Genomic DNA, 24,569 nt, shown 5'->3' with positions numbered 1-24,569 from the left:
TGACTAGGAGGACCTTAGTCGGCAAAGTAATGTCTCTGCTTTTGAATATGCTATCTAGGTTGGTCATAACTTTTCTTCCAAGGAGTAAGCGTCTTTTAATTTCATGGCTGCAGTCACCATCTGCAGTGATTTTGGAGCCCCCCAAAATTAAGTCTGACACTGTTTCTACTGTTTCCCCATCTATTTCCCATGAAGTGATAGGACCAGATGCCATGATCTTCGTTTTCTGAATGTTGAGCTTTAAGCCAACTTTTTCACTCTCCTCTTTCACTTTCATCAAAAGGCTTTTTAGCTCCTCTTCACTTTCTGCCATAAGGGTGGTGTCATCTGCAAATCTGAGGTTATTGATATTTCTGCCAGCAATCTTGATTCCAGCTTGTTTCTTCCAGTCCAGTGTTTCTCATGATGTGCTCTGCATATAAGTTAAATAAGCAGGGTGACAATATACAGCCTTGACGTACTCCTTTTCCTATTTGGAACCAGTCCATTGGTCCATGTCCAGTTCTAACTGTTGCTTCCTGACCTGCATACAGGTTTCTCAAGAGGCAGGTCAGGTGGTCTGGTATTCCCATGTCTCTCAGAATTTTCCACAGTTTATTGTGATCTACACAGTCAAAGGCTTTGGCATAGTCAATAAAGCAGAAATAGACATTTTTCTGGAACTCTCTTGCTTTTTCCATGATCCAGCGGATGTTGGCAATTTGATCTCTGGTTCCTCTGCCTTTTCTAAAACCAGCTTGAACATCAGGAAGTTCACGGTTCACGTATTGCTGAAGTCTGGCTTGGAGAATTTTGAGCATTACTTCACTAGCGTGTGAGATGAGTGAAATTGTGTGGTAGTTTGAGCATTCTTTGGCATTGCCTTTCTTTGGGATTGGAATGAAAACTGACCTTTTCCAGTCCTGTGGCCACTGCTGAGTTTTCCAAATTTGCTGGCATATTGAGTGCAGCACTCTCACAGCATCATCTTTCAGGATGTGAAACAGCTCAACTGGAATTCCATCACCTCCACTAGCTTTGTTCTTAGTGATGCTTTCTAAGGCCCACTTGACTTCACATTCCAGGATGTCTGGCTCTAGATGTGTGATCACACCATCGTGATTGTCTGGGTCGTGAAGATCTTTTTTGTACAGTTTCTGTGTATTCTTGCCACCGCTTCTTAATATCTTCTGCTTCTGTTAGGTCCAGACCATTTCTGTCCTTTATTGAGCCCATCTTTGCATGAAATGTTCCCTTGGTATCTCTAATTTTCTTGAAGACATCTCTAGTCTTTCCCATTCTGTAAGAAGGCTTTCTTATCTCTTCTTGCTATTCTTTGGAACTCTGCATTCAGATGCTTATATCTTTCCTTTTCTCCTTTGCTTTTTGCTTCTCTTCTTTTCACAGCTATTTGTAAGGCCTCCCCAGACAGCCATTTTTTGCATTTCTTTTCTATGGGGATGGTCTTAGCCTTGACTATATGGACCTTTGTGGGCAGAGTAATGTCTCTGGTTTTCAATACAGTCTAGGTTTATCATCGATTTTCTGCCAAGAAACAATTGTCTTCTGATTTCAGGGCTGCAGTCACCATCAGCAGTGATTTTGCAGCCCAAGAAGAGGAAATCTGTCACTACTTCCACCTTTCCCCCTTCTATTTGCCATGGAGTAATGGGGCCAGGTGCCTTGATCTTAGTTTTTCTAAAATTTAGTCTTAAGCCAGCTCTTTCACTCTCTTCCTTCACTGTGGTCAAGAAACCCTTTAGTTCCTCTTCACTTTCTGCCATTAGAGTGGTATTATCCGCACATGTGAGGTTGTTGATGTATCTCCAGGCTGTCTTGATTCCATCTTGTAACTCACCCAGCCCAGCATTTAGCATGATATGCTCAGCATATAGGTTAAACAAGGTGACAGCAGACAGCCTTGTCATACTCTTTTCTTGATCTTGAATCAGTCAGTTGTTCCATACAGGGTTCTAACTGTTGCTTCTTGGCTCACATACAGGTTTCTCAGGTCTGGTATTCCTGTATCTCTAAGAGCTTTCTACAGTTTGTCATGATCCACACAAAGATTTTAGTGTAGTCACTGAAACAGATAGATGTTTTTCTGAAATTTCCTTGATTTCTCTAAAATCCAGCAAATGTTGGAAATTGATCTCTAGTTCCTCTTCCTTTTCTAAATCCAGCTTGGACAGCTGGAAGTTCTTGGTTGCTCCGTGGAGGACACAACTAGCAGTCTGCTGCTGCTGCTGCCAAGTCGCTTTAGTCGTGTCCGACTCTGTGCAACCCCATAGACAGCAGCCCACCAGGCTTCCCCATCCCTGGAATTCTCCAGGCAAGAATACTGGAGTGGGTTGCCATTTCCTTCTCCAATACATGAAAGTGAAAAGTCAAAGTGAAGTCGCTCAATCGTGTCCGGCTCTTAGCGACCTCATGGACTGCAGCCCACCAGGCTCCTCCGTCTATGGCACTTTACAGGCAAGAATACTGGGAGTGGGCTGCCATTGTCTAGGTAGCCACAAAAAGCAAAGGCTAAGTCCCTCTGTTGATCCACACAGTCAAAGGGTTCGGCATAGTCAGGCACAAATAGATGTTTTTCTTGTATTCAGTGCTAAATATTTATTGGAAGGACTGATGCTGAAGCTGAAACTCCAGTACTTTGGCCACCTGACGCAAAGCACTGACTCATTTGCAAAGACCCTGATGCTGGGAAACATTGAAGGTAGGAGATGGGGACGACCGAGTATTAAACGGTTGGATGGCATCACCTACTCAATGGACTTGAGTTTGAGTAAACTCACGGAATTGGTGATGGACAAGGAGGCCTGTGGTGCAGCAGTCCATGAGGTCGCAAAGAGTCAGACATGACTGAGCGACTGAACTGAACTGAAGTCCCTCTTCTGTGCAACCTGGAGGGCACAACACAGATTGATCCGTCCTACATGTCTTCTCAGGGTGACGCCCTAGCGCAGCCTCAGGACTCCGAGGCCTTTCTCCCAAAAGCCTTTAGTATTCCAGCCCTCGGGCTCCCTACGTCCCGCCCATGCTGCGCAGGCGCAGACACCACAGAGCGCCCACTTGACGCACATGCGCACTCTGGTTCGCTGCTAGAGCAAAAATGGCTGCAGCAATGCGCGCGGCGGTGGCCGGAGCCAGGCTCAGTGTTGTAGTGAGAAGTCTCCGGGGCGCTGGGCGCAGCTTGTGCACCCAGCCCGTATCGGTTAACGAACGCATCGAGAACAAGCGGCAAGCTGCACTGCTGGGAGGAGGGCAGCGCCGCATTGACGCGCAGCATAAGCGAGTGAGTCGTGAGGGGGTCCAGGCCAGCCAGCCCGCCCCCAGCGGTCGCGACCTATCACAGCGAGCGCGGCTCGCTGCGTAAGAGGCCTCCCAGCCAATCGACGTGAGGTCTTGAGGGGCGGGGCGAGGCCGAGGATGTTCACCTTGTGAACCTGATGCCTTTCACTGGGCAGGTAAAACCAGGACAAGCACCATTGTGCTTTGTCACTGTCTGCTTTCTCTTTGAAATTTTAGACGAGCCTGGCTGGGCTCCAGCGGCTCACCAGTTAACTTTGGGCAAGTTACTTATTCCCCCGGAGTCAGTTTATTCTTAACAGAAAATGGCAATAATTCTCCCTTCATAATCTTAGTGGAATAAGATAATGAAACAGCGATAGGCACGGGAAAAAAAAAAATCTTGCTCTTCTCATGCCTGGTTTAAGAGTGGTAGGAGCTTCTTGCTCCATTATGGAAGCAGGAAAATCAAGACATTTGGCAGGGGAAGTTACATGGGCAAACTTTCCTTCACCTGGGTAGGCGTGTGGTTTGTGTAGGAAACTGGTGGAAACTCTCCCCCCAATGCCAGCCGAAACTCTTATGGGTCTCAGAGTACATCGACCTGCTTGCTGGGTAGGAAAGACACCCTACGAAGCAGGTGTTTGGGTTTTTTTTTTCTGGGGTGGCTTAGGTCAGTCTGGGTGTTTGGCTGAAGTGAACAGCTCAAGCACCCACTGCCCGGGGTGCTTCTGCGGATCATTTTAGTAGCAGGAAAAAAAAAAAAAAAAAAAACCACTGAGGCCCAGATCAGTGACCTGGAACTTGAGACGAGGTTCGCCCACTGGGTCCTAGACACGTATGAGTCTGGATTGGTGTGGTGGAAGAGTTAAATAACCAACCTGGAAGGCACAAAAGTGAAATTCTTAGAGATGAAGGACAGTGAGGCATAAACTCACAAGCAGGGGAGATGGGGTCTTCAGTGAGGAGATTTGCACCAGCCCTTTATTAAGTTTAAATTGAATGTTGATGTAGATGTTGTAAATACCCATTTGATAAGGGCCTGAAGATGACAGTTCCTTTTTGCCATTTGGGAGTGAGATGTAAATTTGGTTGATAGTGTGTGGTGCCAGGAGTGCCACCCGACCCCGGGTGGCTGTGTTTGTGAGGGAACTTCAGATCGTGCTCTGCAAAGGCCTGTTGGTGCTCTGTGCACTCTTTCTGTTGGGGTCCATGGCTCAGTCCCTCCCTGGATCATCACCCCAACCATTTCCATGTGATCCTACTGGCTTTAGATGTAATCCCCAGAAACTTTTTCTTTTGCCAAAGCTGACTTAGTTGGGAGGCTGACTTGGTTTAAAACGTCTCACTCCACCCGCTTTTACACAATTTTTGGACTACTTCCATAGGGTAGATTTCCAGAAGTGGAATTACTAGGTCAAAAGATCTGAATATTTTTCAGCACTGATGTATATTGTCCAGTTGCTTTCCTGAAAACTTATTTTATGCAGTAGTGTGGAGGATTGCCTTTTTGTGTTAATACGCAATGCTAGCTTTGGTCTCTTTCTTAAGGGGAAAATACAGCTAGTTAGAGGTGTTTTTTATGTTGTTTTCTTTTTTTAATAGGGCTGGTGGGGTTCTCTATAGGAAGTCTGTGAACCTGGGGTGTAGCCTCAGATGCTTTGCAAAGCCTGAGTTTTCTACCTCCTGCTTCTCCATTCTTCTTTTTATTGACCCTTGGGTCTCTAGTAAATGTTTGTGTCTTGTTCCAGGGTCAGGCTTTCCTTACCCCCTCATTTGCCCTCTCCACCTTTTCCTCCTACTCTATTTGTTTTCACAGTTAGTGGCTCTTGGAGCAGCTGGTTTGCCTTGATTGCCTTACTGGCTGAATTCTACTGATAACACCTGTCTGTTGGGCAGGTTGATGGAATAGAGAGAGGGCTTTCATGTGGAGTGAAGGCAAACCCAGTCCTCCTGGCCCTCCCATGAACACACCTTGCCTACTGTCTTTGTGTGTCATGACATTGCTAAATGATTTTTGTTGCATTTTAGGGAAAGCTGACGGCCAGAGAGCGGATCAGTCTCTTGCTGGACCCTGGCAGTTTTGTTGAGAGCGACATGTTTGTGGAACACAGATGTGCAGATTTTGGAATGGCTGCTGATAAGAATAAGGTATCTGTTCACAATGGTGCAGGCCTCCAAGTTGCACTTACCAGCTGTGGCCCTGCTGGTCTACTATTAGATAATAAAGTCCTGCTGGAACTCAGAATACATTGAAGATTTTCAAGTATCAGCTTCTGGCATTGCAGAAGTGCCTCTTGAGAAGCACTGTTGGGGCCACCAGGTTCCCCCTCACCTTTGTCTGCAATTGAAGGATTGTGGGTTCACTGCTCATGCCTTGTGCAAAGTGACTGGCCTAGCTCCCAGGGCTCTGGTGTGGTTTCCCAGTTCTCAAAAGTGTAGAATGACAAACTTAGAAGGAAAGTTGAGAATGTCTTTTGATTGGGTTCTGCTCTGCCTAGGTACCAGAGACCCCTAAAGGCTAACCAGTCACCTCTTTGACATACTTTAAGTTTATGCTTTGGAGTTTTGGAGGTCAGAGTCACCAACACCTATTCTTTCGACTGGTTGTTTTCCAAGATGCACAGAGTTCTTTGGACTCACTGGGTCCATTTTCTTCAGGTCTGTGATCAAAGATTTGTAACCTTGGCAATAAACTAGCCAGCTCCATTTGATTCATTATGAACCACATAGTGACTGTCAGAATTCCAAGCAAAATGCTAGGTTTGCCTTAAGGTTTGGGGGGTGGTATGTGGCTTTGCAGAAATTGCCATGTTTCTTTATATGTCCTCTTCTTTTCTATGAGCCCTCAGTAGTGATAGCCCTAGGGGGTCTCCTGATTATTCTACTTCTAGGAAGGATACAGTGCTTTCACTTGTGGTGATGAAGCAGCAGCCCAGTGCTTGCTGTTGCAGAGCTAAGGCGGGGAGAGGGAGATTCCTTCATGTTCTGTATTTATACTGAATTTTAAGGGATTTGGGGTGGAATTTTATTTTAGGGTGGGATCTTTCATTGGGGCATAATTGCTAGATTCATGAGAGAAGTCTTTGGATTTTTTAACCTTTATTTTTCTGTTTTTCTGGTAGTTTCCTGGAGACAGTGTGGTCACTGGACGAGGGCGAATCAATGGAAGACTGGTTTATGTCTTCAGTCAGGTATTTTCTACTCTAATTGGCTGAGCTTTCCTTGAGGGCAGAGCCAGGAGTAAAATGTTCTTTTCTTTGAAAAAGAAACAGTTCTGGGGAAAGAATGCTTACCTATAGTTGGGGCTGGTGAGGGAATTATTATTATTTTTAGTACATATGTCCCGAGTATTATACTATGTGTTTTTTTTCTTAGGGAGAAAGAGTCCTTAGTCTGTTTGAAGGAGGATCATAGGACAGTAGTCTTGTAAGTGGTCTTGGGAGACAGGAGTTTATCCAAGTGAGTGAGATTCCCCTTGGCAGATTGGGTGTGTGCTGGGAGGGCTGCCATAGTCTGGGCAGTGGATGCATTTGGGCAGAGGGGAGTTCACTCTCAGAACCATAGGCCCTTTTGGGCTTTCATGAATGTGTTCAACCAAGTTTTATTAGGCTGTATCAAGACAGATACAGTTTCTTCACATGGAGACCATAGGAGAATGTGGTAGACAGAATAGTGACTCAAAATCCTAATCCCTGAAACCCGTGAATATGTAATTTTACCTGGCAAAGTAGAATTAAGCTTGCAGATGGAATAAATGTTACTAATCAGTTGACTTTAAAATAGAACAGCTTGGGTTACTTAGGTGGGCCCAGTGTAAGCACAAGGGTCCTTAGAAGTGGAAGAGAGAGGCAGAAGGGGAGGTTGGAGTAGGCTGTGTGAGAAGGACTCCGCCTGCCGTTGCTGCCTCAGAAGAGGGCGGACGGGTCGTGAGGGGAGGAAAGCAAATAGATGGTCTCTAGAAGTTGGAAAGAAGAAGGCAATGGCACCCCACTCTAGTACTCTTGCCTGGAAAGTCCCATGGATGGAGGAGCCTGGTAGGCTGCGGTCCATGGAGTCGCTAAGTCGGGTACGACTGAGCGACTTCACTTTCACTTTTCACTTTCATGCATTGGAGAAGGACATGGCAACCCACTCCAGTAGTCTTGCCTGAAGAATCCCAGGGACAGGGGAGCCTGGTGGGCTGCCATCTATGGGGTCGCACAAAGTTGGACATGACTGAAGTGACTTAGCAGCAGCAGCAGAAGTTGGAAAAGATAAAAGAGATTCTCCCCTGGAGCCTCCAGAAAGGAGTATAGACCCGCTAATCATGATTTTAGCTCAATGAGACCTATGTAGGACTTCTGAATTACAGAACTGTAAGGTAATGAATATCTATTGTCTCAAGCCACTGAATTTGTGGTAATTTGTTACAACAGCAATGAAAACTAATGCGAAGAACATGTTGTATACTATTTTTTTGTTTGACTTTTTTTTCCCCTCCACTAAGAGATGGGAATATATATATAATTCTAAATATTCAATTTCTTTTACAGATCTTAAAAGTAGAAGCTTGGTTAGGAACCTAGAATGTTTTCTGGGTTTGGTAGTAAAATAATTATACTTGATTATTTTAAAATTTAAACCATACTAATTTGCGAATAGGATTACTTTTGAAATATTTTAAAACTTTTTTATAAATGAGTCTACCAAATGCCTGACTAGAAAGAATCATTTGTGGTCGCAAAGAGTCGGACACGACTGAGCAACTGAACTGAACTGAGGCAAAAAATTGTACAGAAGGAACCGTTAGTGAGATAGCTAGAACAAAGAAGGTTATTGTGCTTTTTGGGCATAGTGTTCTCTGAACTTTAAGCAGATACAAAAATTCATTGAATTGATACTCTGAGCGCCTCTTCTGCCGCTGTTTGGCGGGAGTGTGGTAGAGGTGGAGATGAGGAGACAGTTCTTGTCCTGAAGAAGCTAATCATTTTGTTGATGGAGTGGGGCAGAACAGGAATGGCTACATCTACAGTCAGGTTCTGGGCTAGCTCTCAGGACACGGAAAGATCACATTGGGATCCAGGAAAGCTTTAGGGAACATGGGGCATGTGAAATAGGCCCTGAAAGACACTGAGGGGAAGAATGATGAGCTAGCTCTTTTGTAGTGATCCCCCAGATGTTCATATCTGCAGGCCTTTTTTCTAGGAGGAGTATTCATTTTTCCAGAGAAACAAGGGTGCAGTCCATGGGGTCGCAAAGAGTTGGACACAACTGAGCGACTTCACTTTCACTTTTCACTTTCATGCATTGGAGAAGGAAGTGGCAACCCACTCCAGTGTTCTTGCCTGGAGAATCCCAGGAACGGGGGAGCCTGGTGGGCTGCTGTCTATGGGGACGCACAGAGTCAGACATGACTGAAGTGACTTAGCAGCAGCAGCAGTCACAGTCTTTTGTGCGATAATTGGCTGTAGATGTGTTCCTGGTAGAGGGAGGTCAACATTGGCTCATTGTACAGATTGGAAATCTCACCTGTTTTCAGCCTCATCTTTGCTGCCTCTAGTGGCGGGGGTTGTGACAACAGCCCTCTGATTAGGTTTCTTTAGAGAGTAAACATCCTTTTTCCTCTCCAGGTAAAGAAGAGGCCCTGTGGGGTCTAACTGCTCTCAACCCAGACTTCCTGTCAGCCTCTTCCCACCACACTTTGTGGTTCCTGGACTGTCCCCTCCTGAGGTTATCCCTACACAAGTGTAGAGGCTTCCATTTGCTCCGAGTTAGATACTCGTGCTTTTAGTTCGCTCATTTGTTTACTCTCTCGTCTGCTGTTGTTTGCTCTTCCTTTTTTGTCCTCATGGGCTGAATCTGTTATTAATTTTCTACTGTCTTTTTGAGGGGGTTTTAGGAAGGAGGTCATTCCTACAGAAAGCTTTTTATATCAGAAGGTAATGAAAATCTAGAGGCAAGAAGCAGCAGTGAGGCCTGTCATTCACTTTTTTCACCTCTTTTATCAAAACAGCAAATATATCCTAGTAATAGAAATGCCTGTTTGACCTCCATAGAACCTCTGATAACCTCTGATTTTGGAGGTTAATTCTGCATGAAAACTTTTCCTTTCCTCAGAGCTACAAATCTTTTTTATAGATAAAAAGTAGGTCTTTTGCTGTTCACATTACATGAACCCCTTTTAAGATATTTTATTCACTACTTATTCTATGGAATAATATAGAAGTCAGACTTTTTCCCCAGTCTTTTAAACTTTTGAAAATGCTTTAAAAACTTTAAAATCTGTGAATTTTTCATTTCCTCCTCCTAGTGGGTCTTCGTCTCTGCCTAGTCATTACAGATTTTTTTCATTTAGTTGTTTTCTTTTTAGGATTTTACAGTTTTTGGAGGTAGCCTGTCCGGAGCACATGCCCAAAAGATCTGCAAAGTAAGTATTTAATGTTGGGAAACAAACTCAGTACTTTTATCAGTTACATGGGGTGGGTCAGAGGTGTGCAGCATGTGGTGCTGACCTGAAGGTTCCTTCAGTTCAGGGCAGGAGTTCTTAACATTTTTTGTAACATGGAACTCTTTGGCAGTCTTATGAAGCTGGGACCCACATTTTTATACATGCATAAAATAAAATATGTAGGAATAGAAGGGATTAAAAATATTAAAAATCACATATGTAATATATATGCTTCCTTATTTAATGTGTTAAATAACAAGATTTAGCAGTGGTTACACTCTGGTTTCAAAGTAGGTATGAATGAAAACAGTATTTTGGGATTATCTGCAGGAACTTTAATGGGACATAAAAATCTGTGACTTCTATTTATGACAAAAACCACAGGTATTTCTAATACTTCTGTGGTTAATAAAGATGTAAGATTTTCCCATCCAAGTTCATAGATTCCTTGCTCTAAGGGTCCAAGTTCACAAGCCACTTTGGGTTCTTGGGACCCCAAGTAAAGAACCCGTGGTCTAGGTGGAGAATTCAGTTGCTAAAAGAACAGTGCAGGGATTACATGATGGTATTTAAAAACCTCTGCTAGAGATTAGATGCTCTGGAAGTGAGTAATAGTGTAGATCACATTTGGAGAGTTTTGGAATTAAAGGTGCTATGCTTAGTTGCTCAGTTGTGTCCTACTCTTTGTGACCCCATGGACTGTAGTACACCAAGCTCCTCTGTCCATGGGGATTCTCCAGGTAGGAAAACTGGAGTGGGTTGCCATGTCCTCCTCCAGGGGATCTTCCCTACCCAGATATCAAACCTAGGTCTCCCACATTATGGACAGATTCTTTACTGTCTGAGCCACTAAGGAAGCCCAGAGGGAACTATGGCCCGTATGGGGATTGAACCTGTAACCTTGGCGTTACTAGCACCATGCTCTAACCAGCTGATCTAAAGGTAGACATTACTTAATAGCTGGGCGGGTTTCCCTGTGTAACAGAACACCTGGCTTCTCGATGTGGTCCTGGCATGTGTTATTCCTGAGACCTTGGGCCAATCACTTCACTTGTAAACCTTCCTAATTTTTCTTTTCTTACTGCCTCTGTTATGATGGTTAAATGAAACAATGGAAGTGAAAGTACTTTGTAAATTCTCTAGCACTGTTAAAAATGTCGCTCATTAGGTTGTCAACTACTGACCTGTGAGAAAAATCTGTTCGTTGGAAGTAGAAGGCCTGAGCCTGGGTTCTGCTTAATAGATGGGTCCACATTTACTTTCACAAAAATACTGCTTTGGGGGACTTCCCTGGTGGTCCAGTGGCTAAGACTCCATGCTCTTGATGCAGGAGGCTTAGGTTCGATCCCTAGTTGGGAACTAGATCCCATATACCACAACTAAGACCCAGTGCAGCCAAATAAATACATAAACACTAAAAGAAAAATATTGCCTTGCCGTTCTGTCTTCTGTCAGTTCTTTCAAAAGAGTAGTTGGGGACAAAACTGACTATTGAAAAAATATTACAGCCTGGGCCTCTGGCTCTAGAAATTGCCATGAATAGTCTTAACCTCTGCTAATGGGAAGTTCTTTGGCCCTGGGCTGCTTGGGGGTCTTTAATTAGCCCTTTAAATTTCTGATTTTCTGTCTTCCATGAAGGTACTCAGTCACCATGGGGAATGAAGCCAGTGTTACCGACTCCTGTTTTGAAAAGTACACTTAAAACATTTTCTAGAAAACCACTGTGGTGCTTTGTAAATACGGTTTTTCATAGCAAGATCCGTTGTCTCACAAAAAATTTCTCTGCTGTCTCAGATCATGGACCAAGCCCTCACAGTGGGGGCTCCAGTGATTGGACTGAATGACTCGGGGGGTGCACGGATTCAAGAGGGAGTGGAGTCTTTGGCTGGCTACGCAGACATCTTTCTGGTGAGAAACTGTTCAAAGAGAAAAATCAAAGAGTACAGGACTGAGTTCTCTAAGCTGTGTGCTGATTAGAGCTTCCTCATCTCACCTCCTTATGTCCTGTGGCTCCTTCCTGTGTCACTGGGGGTGGCATGAGGGCAGATGAAAACCAGGAGAGATGGGAGTTCCCTAGAGGCCTAGTGGATAGGACTCTGCCATTGCGTGGGTTTTTAATCCCTGGTTGGGGGAACTGAGATCTTTCAAGCAGAGTGCTGCTACAATGGGAAGAAAAAGCAAGAGAGGTACAATGGGGAGGATTTTCTTCCTTTTTTACTCGTAGAGGCCTTGTACTTACTGGGCAAAAATAAAGATCATTCAGAAGTGAAAGTCACTTAAATTTTTTTTTTTTTTCAAAAGCAAGGAGGAAGGAATCTAAAAGGTTAAAATTAACCGACTTGCTGGAATTAGAAATTTTATTATAATTTTTTTTGACTTTTTATTTTATATTGGAGTATAGTTGATTAACAATGCTATGTTAGCTTTAGATGTATAGTGTAGTGATTCGGTTATATGTATACATGTATCTATAGGATTGGAATCGGAGAAGGCAATGGCATCCCACTCCAGTACTCTTGCCTGGAAAATCCCATGGGTGGAGGAGCCTGGTAGGCTGCAGTCCATGGGGTCACTAAGAGTCGGACACGACTGAGCGACTTCACTTTCACTTTTCACTTTCATGCACTGGAGAAGGAAATGGCAACCCACTCCAGTGTTCTTGCCTTGAGAATCCCAGGGATAGGGGAGCCTGGTGGGCTGCCGTCTCTGGGGTCACACAGAGTCAGACACGACTGAAGCAACTTAGCAGCAGCAGCAGCAGGCATAGGATTGGAAATTTTAAGAAAGCAGTGCTTTTTTTTTTTTGGTTAAGACATTGCAAGATCATTACACAGAACAAAGTTCAAGCTGTAGTGCGAAGAAGAAAGAAATCTCCCTTCCCCCAGACCTCACCATTCAGGAACTTCTGGTGAACATCATTTCAGATATCTTTCTGCTTTCCTACAGACTGAAATTAAAGAGAAAGGAATAAAAAGAAACATAAAAATAAATTAAATGTGTTATTTGAAGTGGGAAGTGTATTGTGAGAGTGTAGTAAGGGAGGCTGGAGTGAGGGAGAGATCCTGCCAAATGGAAACTTAAGAGAAGGGACAGGTCAGCATTTCCAGGGAAGGGAGGAGAGATAGGACGGAGACAGGCAGACATTGTTTCTAATCAGGCCAGCTATTCTTGTTGTCCTCTGGCCTGCACGCTTATGAAGGTTTTCATTCCTAGCCTCTGCCCTCTGTGATCAGACAGAAAAATGTGTGTTTACTTTGTGTATGATACTCGGCTAGTTGTGGGAGCACTTGGGTGCATTGAGAAGCCACTTTGTAGATCTTAAACCTACTTTTTAATCTTTAAACTTGAGCTCTAGGGATAGCCCAGTAGGGAGTAAAGAAACTCCTATATATCGTTTACCTGCATTCACCAGTTTACATTTTGCCTGTTTGCTCTTACCATTTTCTCTCTCTATGTGCATATTTGCATGTTATATTTTTCTGAAACATTTGAGAATAGATTGGAGATTGTGCACCCTTTATCTCCTAAATCCTTCATTGTTTTCTAAGAACAAGGACATTCTTGTATAAACAGAGTACCATAGTTAGGAAACTTCATACTGACTCATCGATGTTTTTCATATTCCATCAAATGATTCTAATAAAGACCTTTAAATTACTCCCCACTCCCTGGGCATCCCCCCCACCCCCAATCCAGTCTAGGATTAGGTACTGCCTTTAGTGCCTCAGAGGGTAAAGCATCTGTCTGCTATGCAGGAGAACCGGGTTCGATCCCTGGGTCGGGAAGATCCCCCTGGAGAAAGAAATGGCAACCTATTCCAGTACTATTGCCTGGAAAATCCCATGGATGGAGGAGCCTGGTAGGCTGCAGTCCATGGGGTCGCAAAGAGTCAGACACGACTGAGAGACTTCACTTTCACTTTTAGTTGTCATATCTCTTTAATCTCCTTTAATCTGGAACATTTCCTCAAATTTTGTTTGTCTTCCATGACTTCTGATATTTTAAAATACAGCTTTATTGAGATATAATTTACAAGTCATAAAATCCATCCATTGCATACAATTCAACAGTTTCTAAAATATACTTAAACCATTACCACAATCTATAGTTTAGAATCTTTCCTTCCAAAAAGATCCTTTTTCATCTGACTCTTTTCACTTAGCATAATGTTTTTGAAGTTGATTCATACTGTACTGTTTATCAGTGGTTTGTGTTTATTGCTGAATAATATTATATAGATATACCACATTTTAATATACCATATTAAGAAGAGATGGCAAGAATACATGGAAGAACTGTACAAAAAAGATCTTCACGACCCAGATAATCATGATGATGTGATCACTCATCTAGAGCCAGACATCTTGGAATGTGAAGTCAAGTGGGCCTTAGAAAGCATCACTAAGAACAAAGCTAGTGGAGGTGATGGAATTCCAGTTGAGCTGTTTCACATCCTGAAAGATGATGCTGTGAAAGTGCTGCACTCAATATACCAGCAAGTTTGGAAAACTCAGCAGTGGCCACAGGACTGGAAAAGGTCAGTTTTCATTCTAATCCCAAAGAAAGGCAATGCCAAAGAATGCTCAAACTACCACACAATTGCACTCATCTCACATGCTAGTAAAGTAATGCTCAAAATTCTCCAAGCCAGGCTTCAGCAATATGTGAACCATGAACTCCCTGATGTTCAAGCTGGTTTTAGAAAAGGCAGAGGAACCAGAGATCAAATTGCCGACATCTGCTGGATCATGGAAAAAGCAAGAGAGTTCTGGAAAAACATTTATTTCTGCTTTATTGACTATGCCAAAGCCTTTGACTGTGTGGATCACAATAAACTGTGGAAAATTCTGAAAGAGATGGGAATACCAGACCACCTAACCTGCCTCTTGAGAAACCTGTATGCAGGTCAGGAAGCAACAGTTAGAAGTGGACATGGAACAACAGACTGGTTCCAAATAGGAAAAGGAGTACATCAAGGCTGTATATTGTCACCCTGCTTATTTAACTTCTATGCAGAGTACATCATGAGAAACACTGGACTGGAAGAAACACAAGCTGGAATCAAGATTGCCAGGAGAAATCTCAGTAACTCCAGATTTGCAGATGACACCACCCTTATGGCAGAAAGTGAAGAGGAGCTAAAAAGCCTCTTGATGAAAGTGAAAGAGGAGAGTGAAAAAGTTGGCTTAAAGCTCAACATTCAGAAAACGAAGATCATGGCATCTGGTCCCATCACTTCATGGGAAATAGATGGGGAAACAGTAGAAACAGTGTCAGACTTTTTTTTTTGGGCTCCAAAATCACTGCAGATGGTGACTGCAGCCATGAAATTAAAGGACGCTTACTCCTTGGAAGAAAAGTTATGACCAACCTAGATAGTATATTCAAAAGCAGAGACATTACTTTGCCAACTAAGGTCCATCTAGTCAAGGCTATGGTTTTTCCATTGGTCATGTATGGATGTGAGAGTTGGGCTGTGAAGAAGGCTGAGCGCCGAAGAATTGATGGGTTTGAACTGTGGTGTTGGAGAAGACTCTTGAGAGTCCCTTGGACTGCAAGGAGATCCAACCAGTCCATTCTGAAGGAGATCAACCCTGGGATTTCTTTGGAAGGAATGACGCTAAAGCTGAAACTCCAGTACTTTGGCCACCTCATGCGAAGAGTTAACTCATTGGATAAGACTCTGATGCTGGGAGGGATTGGGGGCAGGAGGAGAAGGGGACAGCAGAGGATGAGATGGCTGGATGGCATCACGGACTTGATGGATTTAAGTCTGAGTGAACTCCGGGAGATGGTGATGGAGAAGGAGGCCTGGCGAGCTGCAATTCATGGGGTCGCAAAGAGTCGGACACGACTCAGCGACTGAACTGAACTGATACCACATTTTGGAGGCTTCCCTGGTGGCTCAGAGGTTAAAGCGTCTGCCTACGATGAGGGAGACCTGGGTTCGATCCCTGGGTCGGGAAGATCTCCTGGAGAAGGAAATGGCAATCCACTCCAGTACTCTTGCCTGGAATCCCATGGACGGAGGATCCTGGTGGGCTACAGTCCACGGGGTCGCAAAGAGTCGGACACGACTGAGCGACTTCACTTCACTTCATACCATATTTTGTTTATCTAATTGATGGACATTTGGATTTCTACTTTATTATAAATAATGCTGCAATGTACATTTGTATATAACTCATTGTGTGGACATATATTTTCATAACCCTTGAATATATTCCTAAGAGTAGAATTATTGGTCAAATTGTTGAACCTAAGTTTGTGTGCCAGATGCATATTGAGGCCAAACAAAACTAAAATGTTGGAGTGTGGAGTGGAGAAAGGTTTATTGTAGGGCCAAGGAAAGACCTGAACTCCTCAGTGTGTTTCAGGGAAGACTTTTTGGGAAGGTGAGGGAGGGGAGGAGCAGTGTGTCTGACCTTCCTCTATCTGGTTGATGGTGAGATAACATGGTGCAATCTCACTCATCAGCATTCTGGTTCCAGCCAGGCTGGGGTCCAGTGCTTGTGCTTAGCCTCAAGTTACCATCCCCCACCCCGGTGGTAGAGGGCCTTAGTTTCTGTAGAACTCAGAGATATGTGTCAAATTGTTAGGCCCATCCCCTGAGGAGGAACAGGCCCAGGCCCCATTTACTCCCTTAACTAGTTATTGTTTGAATCTGCCCTTTGAAACTCAGGGAAGGTCTAGGAGACTGAACCATTTTCCCTACAAACAAAAATTGGGGGACACAGTAAGATTTTTGCACTTGGGAAGGTCTTACAAGATCCTGCTTGACTTCATTGTGATAAGTTTATGTGTAACTTTACAAGAAACTGCCAAATTTTTTTCCAAAGTGGCTGTAATTGAGGGTTTCAGGTTCTTGCCATCCTTGGCGACACTTAGCATTGTCATCCTTTTTCATTATAGCTCTTTCAGGGATAAGTAGTGGTATCTAAGATTTTAATCTGTATTTTCCTGCTAACGAATCCAGTTGAGTATTTTTTAATGTGCATAGTAGTCATTTGTATATTTTATTTGCTGAAGCGTTCATTCAGATCTTTTGCTCATTTTGTAATTGGATCTTGAGTTGTGAGAGTTCTTTATATATTCTGGATACAAATCCTCTATCAGATAAGATTTACAAATTTATTTTTCTAGTCTGTAGCTTTTTGTTTCTTAATGGTGGCTTTTGAAGTGCAAAATTTTAAATTTTAATGTCCAGTTTATCAGTTTTTTCTATTGTGAATCATGCTTTATTTGTCATATGTAAGAACCCTGTCCACTATGTCATGAAGTCATGAAGATTTTGTCCAGTGTTTTGTTTTTTTTTAATGGAGTTTTATAGATTTTGGCTCTCCTATTAGGTCTGTGATCCCTTTTGAGTATGTTGTGAGGTCAGGGTCCAAACTCATCCTTATCTCACCACCGTTTACTGACATGATCATTCTTTCTCTCTTGAATTGTCCTGGCACTTTGGTGGAAAGAAAATCAGTTGAGATAAATTAAGGGTTTCTTTCTGGACTCAGTTCTTTTCCATTGATCTACATGCTTATCTTCACATCAGAAGTACGCTCTCTCCTGGTATCCGTATATGGTGTTTGTTGGTTCATTTGATGTTTTTCCACACGTCCCTCCGTCTCTATTCTTTTTTTTTTTTTTTTTCCTTTTTCGCTATTCCTCAGACTGAATAGTTTCAGTTGTCTTGTCTTCAAGTTCTCTCAGGTTCTTCTGCTTGCTAAAATCTGTTAAACCCCTTTAGTCACCTTTTTGTTTCAGTTACTGTACTTTTTAACTCCAGAATTTATGCTTGGTTTCTCTCTGTAATTTCTGTTTCGTTACGTCTTTCTCATTTTGTTCACACATTGTTTTCCTGATTCCCTATAGCTCACTCAACATATTTAAGACAGTTAATATAACATCTTTGACTTATAATCCCATTGTCTGGGCTTCCCAGCAGTAGTTTTCGTCAGGTTCTTTTTTTTCCCTCTAAATAGACTATACTAGGCTATTTCTTTGTGTGTTTGGTAATTTTTTATGTACTAGACATTGAATTATGTTTGGTAATGTTGGGGATCTAAATCTCCCACTTTTTGGATTGCTGATTTTTGCTTATTGAGGGCTGAAAAGTGAAAGTGTTAGTTGCTCAGTCGTGTTTGACTCTGTGAACCCATGAACTGTAGCCCACAAGGCTCCTCTGTCCGTGGGATTTTTCCAGGCAAGAACACTAGAGTGAGTTGCCATTCACTTCTCCAGGGGACCTTCCTGACCCAGGGATTGAACCTGGGTCTCCTGCATTGCAGGCAGATTTTTTACCATCTGTGCCACCAGGGGCTTCCATTTGTGACTTTTCCAACTTATTTTTGCAAAATGTTTTCCATTTAAACATTTCCATTAAAACATTTTAATTCTGTTGCAGGAAGGGGAACCCCTTCCAGGACCTGAAAGTGGGCTCTTGTCAAATACTCACTGAGGGACACACATGCTAACAAAACAAGAGGTTTTATTGGGAAAGGGGTGCCTGGGTGGAGAGCAGTAGGGTAAGGGAACCCAGGAGAACTTCTCTGCCACATGGTTTGCAGTCTCAGGTTTTATGGTGATGGGATTAGTTTCCGAGTTGTCTTTGGCCAGTTGTTCTGTTTGCTGATGGCACACTCAGCCAAGATGGATGCCAGCGAGAAGGATTCTGGGAGGTGTCAGGACACCTGGCACCTCCTTTTGACTTTTCCTGAACTCTTCTGGTTGATGGTGGCTTATTAGTTTCATGTTCTTTACCAGGACCTCCTTCATAAAATAACTCATGCAAGTGGTTACTGTGGTGCCTGGCCAGGGGGGACAGTTTCAATCTCTGTGCTTCCCCTAACAATTCCATTGTGTCTGCAGTCACCTGGTGACCTGACAAACATTTCTTTAAATATCTGGCTCCTAGGAGATGAGAAGTCCATCCCTTTAAATCCCATCTCAGCTGGGAAGTAGCTTTAGCCAGTCAGGGGTAAAACAATGGCTAGCCTCTGTGCTGGCCTCCCAGTGATCAAAACCCGTAATCAGTAACCAAAGCCACAAACCTGATTTTTGGAGGACAAGGCCCTTGTTACCCACCCTGACACCAGCTAGCCACCCTAGGAACCCAGGCTGCTACAGGGTTGTAGGCTGTGGGAGGGTAGCTACTGAGATCTGGGACTCTTTGCTGCAGTGCTGCAGTGCTTGTACCTGGACACACCTCGAGTAACAAAATACAGAGAAACTGTATGGGACTAAAAATAACTTCATGCATGGGCAGTAAGGACAAATTCTGGACAAAAGATGCAAAAAAAACAGAAAACGCAACTGCTACTTCTCAGGAGCCTGGAGCGAAAGCAGGATACTGTGCATGCCCTCCTCTGACACCTGGACACACCCCTACCCTCACCCAATATAATGAACAAGCTTACCACCTGCCTGCCTCCCAATTTGGGGAACCAGCAACCAAAGGAAACTTGTTTGTTCTTGCTCCTCCCTGCTGAGCATGGGTTTCCCCCTCCTTCTGCTAATTAAGGAAGCAAAGAACTCTGTTGCAAGACTACTATGCTAAATGTGAAAATTGACCGAAATTTACCTACCACTTTAGGAAGTCTTTCTTGGAAGCTACAAGTGTTCCTCTAGATTGCAGAATTTCAAAAGAGTTGCTTCAGACAGTTCGTGCCAACTCCGTAGTTATTTCGGTGGTGGGATGGATTCCTTTTCTATAATCTTCTTTGATGTCACTCAAATATTATGTCAAACACATATTTTTAACTGTACCTTTTCAATTCCTCTGAGCTTTTGGTACTGTATGAGTTTTTTAAGTGGTTACTCTTGTTGAAACTCAGCCTCTCTTCACAGGTGCCAAATAGAAACACGGAGACAGAGTTTTGGGTGAAGTAGAAAAGACTAGCTTTTATTGCTTTGCCAGGCAAAGGGGGCCAGAGTGGGCTAATGCCCTGAAGACTGTGTGACCACCCATGGGAGGGGTAGTGAAGAGTTTTATAGTGTTCAAGGAGCAGGGCATGATCAGCTCGTGGACAGTTCTTGGATTGGTTGGCATCAAGGTGAAGTTTCTAGCATCATCAACTGTGGGGAAATTAACAAGATGGCTCCAGTCAGACTCTCTCGCTCTATGTTCTCACACCCTCTCACCCTATGTTCTGTAAACAATATCTTTGCAGGGTTATGTAACAGCTGAGATCAATTATAACAATACTCATGCACACCACGAGTTTTGTTCTATAAGTATATATAAGCTTCACTTGAAAAGCCCTGGCTGCTGGTGTGGCATCATGGTTATGTTATGTGAGATAATGTGATGACTTAGTTATGGCTATTTTGCGGCTGCTGCTACAGTTGCTGTGTCAGCTAGGAGAGAGGCTGTGTTATGGCTGCCGTGCCAGCCAAGAGAGAATAAACATGTCTACAGTTCCTATGGGTCCTTGTGTCTTCTTCCAGCCTCTTAGCTTGCCTACCCTGGGTTCAGTGAACAGTGTGAACAGCAAAACAATTGGCATCACGAACAGGATCAGCAATACAGTCAACCTTCTGGTTTCAACCAGTCCAGGGTCTATGTTCCTGTGGTTAGCATTTTTCATCTGGAGGGGGTCTGCTTCCTGTAAAAACAACTTAGGAATGTGTGTCAAGCGTTTATGTCTTTCAGGAAACTGGCAGTTTGGTGATTCAGTTATGTGGCAGAATTACAGTCTAAATTGTTACCAGTTCCTTAGCCCAACAGCTATTCTTTGTTTCTACATCTTCACATTTCCCACTCATTAACTCTTGAGTCAGCATTGTACTTCAAAAGACAAGGACACCGGGCTTGTACATGGTTTCAACTCTAAGGGTAATAAAATGTAAATTTATCTATTTCAAACTGATCCTGACTTAATTCTGGTAAAATATAAGAACTTGGTTCCAACAGAGCTCCACTTTTATCCTCCTTTCTTTGCGCTGTTATTGTTATAAGTCTAACATCAACGTGTTACCATTTTTGCTTTATGCACCCTTGTTGTTTTTAAAGTATTAAGAGAGAGAACTATGTTTATGCAGTATTGTATATTTAACCACAAATTTATCAGTTTTAGTGTTCTTACATCTTGTGGATTTGAATGACCATCTGGTGATGTTTTCTTTCACCCTGAAGGACATCCTGAGCTTGTGTGGGCAATGATAGAGCCTTGGTTAAGAATGCCTTAGACTCCCACTGTTCTTATCACACAGTCAGCAGTTTTTCATTAGTAAACACTCCTCTGTTAACATTTGGTCCAGTTTCAGAGCCCTGAAATATTTTTGACAATTTAGTGATATTTTGTAGTTGGTTTTTGGAGAGTTTTCTGAACTCTTTACTCTGTCATAGCTGGAAGCCTGTTCACCCAGCTTGATATTTTTTCTGCAGAGTATGGACAGCTTTTCTTCATCTTTTTAATAGTTGTGGTAAAATACACATAATAGAAAACTTACTAAATTTAAACATTCTTAAAGGTACAGTTCATTGGTCTTGAATACATTCATGATTTTGTGCACCTGTCACCATTGTCACCATTGTTCATCTCCATAACTTTTTGTCTTGCAAAACTGAAACTCTGAACCCATTAAACAATTACTCTCTGTTATCCCCTTCCCCAGTCCCTGGTAATCACCATTCTACTCTGTCTCTATTATTTTGACTAAATAGCTTATTTAAGGAAAATTGTACACTGGTTTTCTGTGACTGGCTGAATAATATTCCACTGTATACACATATATTTTGTTTATCCATTCATCTGTTGATAGGCATTTTAGGTATTGTGAGTAATACTGCTATGAATGTGGGTGTAAAATTATCTCCTTGAGACGCTGCTTTACATTCTATATGGTATATCCCCAAAAGTAGATGTTGTGGGTTGGAAAAGAATTTCCTGACATGAGGCAGACTGAGAGGAGGATTGAGTTTATTAGAGTGGGAGATGCTGTTATCACAGCGGCTGGCTCAAGCGAGAGCCCATGGGTTTTGTGGGTTAGTAGCCAATATTTGTAGCCTCACAACAAAGAAAATTCCTGCTGGAAGGGTGGCATTAGGTGATTGGTGAGGATGCTATAAGGTGGTAGACAAGGTGGTATTTTTATCTAATATGCTATCAGAGAATAGGCCAGTTTAGATCAGAGGGGCTCTCGGCAACAGTTGTTATGGGGCTCTATCAGTTCCAGAGATGACCTTGGTTGTGGGGCTCCACATCTGTGGCTTTGCTACAAGGCCTTGCACCTGTGACTTTGGTATAGGACTCCACAGTAGACTTTCTGGATTGTGTGATAATTCTATTTAAAGATTTTTGAGGAACTACCATGCTATTTGGAGAAGGCAATGGCATCCCACTCCAGTACTTTTGCCTGGAAAATCCCAGGGATGGAGGAGCCTGGTAGGCTGTAGTCCATGAGGTCGCTGAGTCATACACAACTGAGCAACTTCCCTTTCACTTTTCACTTGCATGCATTGGAGAAGGAAATGGCAACCCACTCCAGTGTTCTTGCCTGGAGAATCTCAGGGATGGGGAAGCCTGGTGGGCTGCCGTCTATGGGGTTGCACAGAGTTGGACATGACTGAAGCGACTTAGCAGCAGCAGCAGGAACCATGCTATTTTTCGCAGCAGCTGTACCATTTTACATTCCCACCAGCAGTGCACAAGGGGCCCAGTTTCTCCTCATCCTTACTGACACTGCTTATTTTCTATTTTTTTAAATAGTAGCCATCCTAATGCGTGTGATGTGGCATCTCATTCTAGGTTTGGTTTGCCCTCATGCAAGTGATTCTGAGCTGGAGGGAGGGGCTTTAACAATGAGGTGAGGTGCAACAACAATGGCTGCCTAACTTCCTAACTTGCCTTTTAGAACTAACACTCAAAAAAGATGTCCTTTTCATTATAGGGGACTGGAATACAAAAGTAGGAAGTCAGGAAACACCTGGAGTAACAGGCAAATTTGGCCTTGGAATGCGGAATGAAGCAGGGCAAAAACTAATAGAATTTTGCCAAGAAAATGCACTGGTCATAGCAAACACTCTCTTCCAACAACACAAGAGAAGACTGTACACATGGACATCACCAGATGGTCAACACTGAAATCAGATTGATTATATTCTTTGCAGCCGAAGATGGAGAAGCTCTATACAGTCAACAGAAACAAGACCAGCAACTGACTGTGGCTCAGATCATGTACTCCTTATTACCAAATTCAGACTCAAATTGAAGAAAGTAGGGAAAACCGCAAGACCATTCAGGTATGACCTAAATCAAATCCCTTATGATTATATGGTGGAAATGAGAAATAGATTTAAGGGCCTAGATCTGATAGATAGAGTGCCTGATGAACTATGAAATGAGGTTCGTGACATTGTACAGGAGACAGGGATCAAGACCATCCCCATGGAAAAGAAATGCAAAAAAGCCAAATGGCTGTCTGGGGAGGCCTTACAAATAGCTGTGAAGAGAAGAGAGGCGAAAAGCAAAGGAGAAAAGGAAAGATATAAGCATCTGAATGCAGAGTTCCAAAGAATAGCAAGAAGAAATAGGAAAGCCTTCTTCAGCGATCAATGCAAAGAAATAGAGGAAAACAACAGAATGGGAAAGACTAGAGGTCTCTTCAAGAAAATCAGAGATACCAAGGGAACATTTCCTGCAAAGATGGGCTTGATAAAGGACAGAAATGGTCTGGACCTAACAGAAGCAGAAGATACTAAGAAGAGGTGGCAGGAATACATGGAAGAATTGTACAAAAGAGATCTTCATGACCCAGATAATCATGATGATGTGATCACTCATCTAAAGCCAGACATCTTGGAATGTGAAGTCAAGTGGGCCTTAGAAAGCATCACTAAGAACAAAGCTAGTGGAGGTGATGGAATTCCAATTGAGCTATTTCAAATCCTGAAAGATGATGCTGTGAAAGTGCTGCACTCAATATACCAGCAAGTTTGGAAAACTCAGCAGTGGCCACGGGACTGGAAAAGGTCAGTTTTCATTCCAATTCCAAAGAAAGGCAATGCCAAAGAATGCTCAAACTACCGCACAATTGCACTCATCTCATATGCTAGTAAAGTAGTGCTCAAAATTCTCCAAGCCAGGCTTCAGCAATACGTGAACTGTGAACTCTCTGATGTTCAAGCTGGTTTTAGAAAAGGCAGAGGAACCAGAGATCAAATTGCAAACATCCGCTGGATCATAGAAAAAGCAAGAGAGTTCCAGAAAAACATCTATTTCTGCTTTATTGACTATGCCAAATCCTTTCACTGTGTGGATCACAATAAACTGTGGAAAATTCTGAAAGAGATGGGAATACCAGACCACCTAACCTGCCTCTTGAGAAATCTGTATGCAGGTCAGGAAGCAACAGTTAGAAGTGGACATGGAACAACAGACTGGTTCCAAATAGGAAAAGGAGTACGTCAAGGCTGTATATTGTCACCCTGCTTATTTAACTTATATGCAGAGTACATCATGAGAAACACTGGACTGGAAGAAACACAAGCTGGAATCAAGATTGCCGGGAGAAATCTCAGTAACTTCAGATTTGCAGATGACACCACCCTTATGGCAGAAAGTGAAGAGGAGCTAAAAAGCCTCTTGATGAAAGTGAAAGAGGAGAGTGAAAAAGTTGGCTTAAAGCTCAACATTCAGAAAACAAAGATCATGGCATCCGGTCCCATCACTTCATGGGAAATAGATGGGGAAACGGGAAACAATGTCAGACTTTATTTTTTGGGGCTCCAAAATCACTGCAGATGGTGACTGCATGAAATTAAAAGATGCTTACTCCTTGGAAAAAAAGTTATGACCAACCTAGATAGTATATTCAAAAGCAGAGACATTACTTTGCCGACTAAGGTCCATCTAGTCAAGGCTATGGTTTT

General features: G+C 43.0%; 1 protein-coding gene across 2 annotated transcripts in view; it reads left to right on the top strand.

Moving 5' to 3' along the window:
- Positions 1–3,089: 3,089 nt before the first annotated feature.
- Positions 3,090–24,569, top strand: part of PCCB (propionyl-CoA carboxylase subunit beta) — a 97,995-nt gene continuing 76,515 nt past the window's right edge. The window contains exons 1-5 of one of the 2 annotated variants that reach the window (XM_068972271.1): positions 3,090–3,277; positions 5,302–5,421; positions 6,396–6,464; positions 9,623–9,679; positions 11,495–11,608. In XM_068972271.1, coding sequence (XP_068828372.1) covers positions 3,095–3,277; positions 5,302–5,421; positions 6,396–6,464; positions 9,623–9,679; positions 11,495–11,608 — 543 coding nt within the window. In that variant the 5' untranslated portion in view covers positions 3,090–3,094. The remainder of the gene's footprint in view (positions 3,278–5,301; positions 5,422–6,395; positions 6,465–9,622; positions 9,680–11,494; positions 11,609–24,569) is intronic. The other variant, XM_068972272.1, reaches the window with a different exon arrangement.

This window comes from Capricornis sumatraensis, chromosome 1 (assembly GCF_032405125.1).
Source record: "Capricornis sumatraensis isolate serow.1 chromosome 1, serow.2, whole genome shotgun sequence".
NCBI lineage: Eukaryota > Metazoa > Chordata > Mammalia > Artiodactyla > Bovidae > Capricornis > Capricornis sumatraensis.
This window is presented reverse-complemented; position numbering and strand designations above follow the sequence as displayed.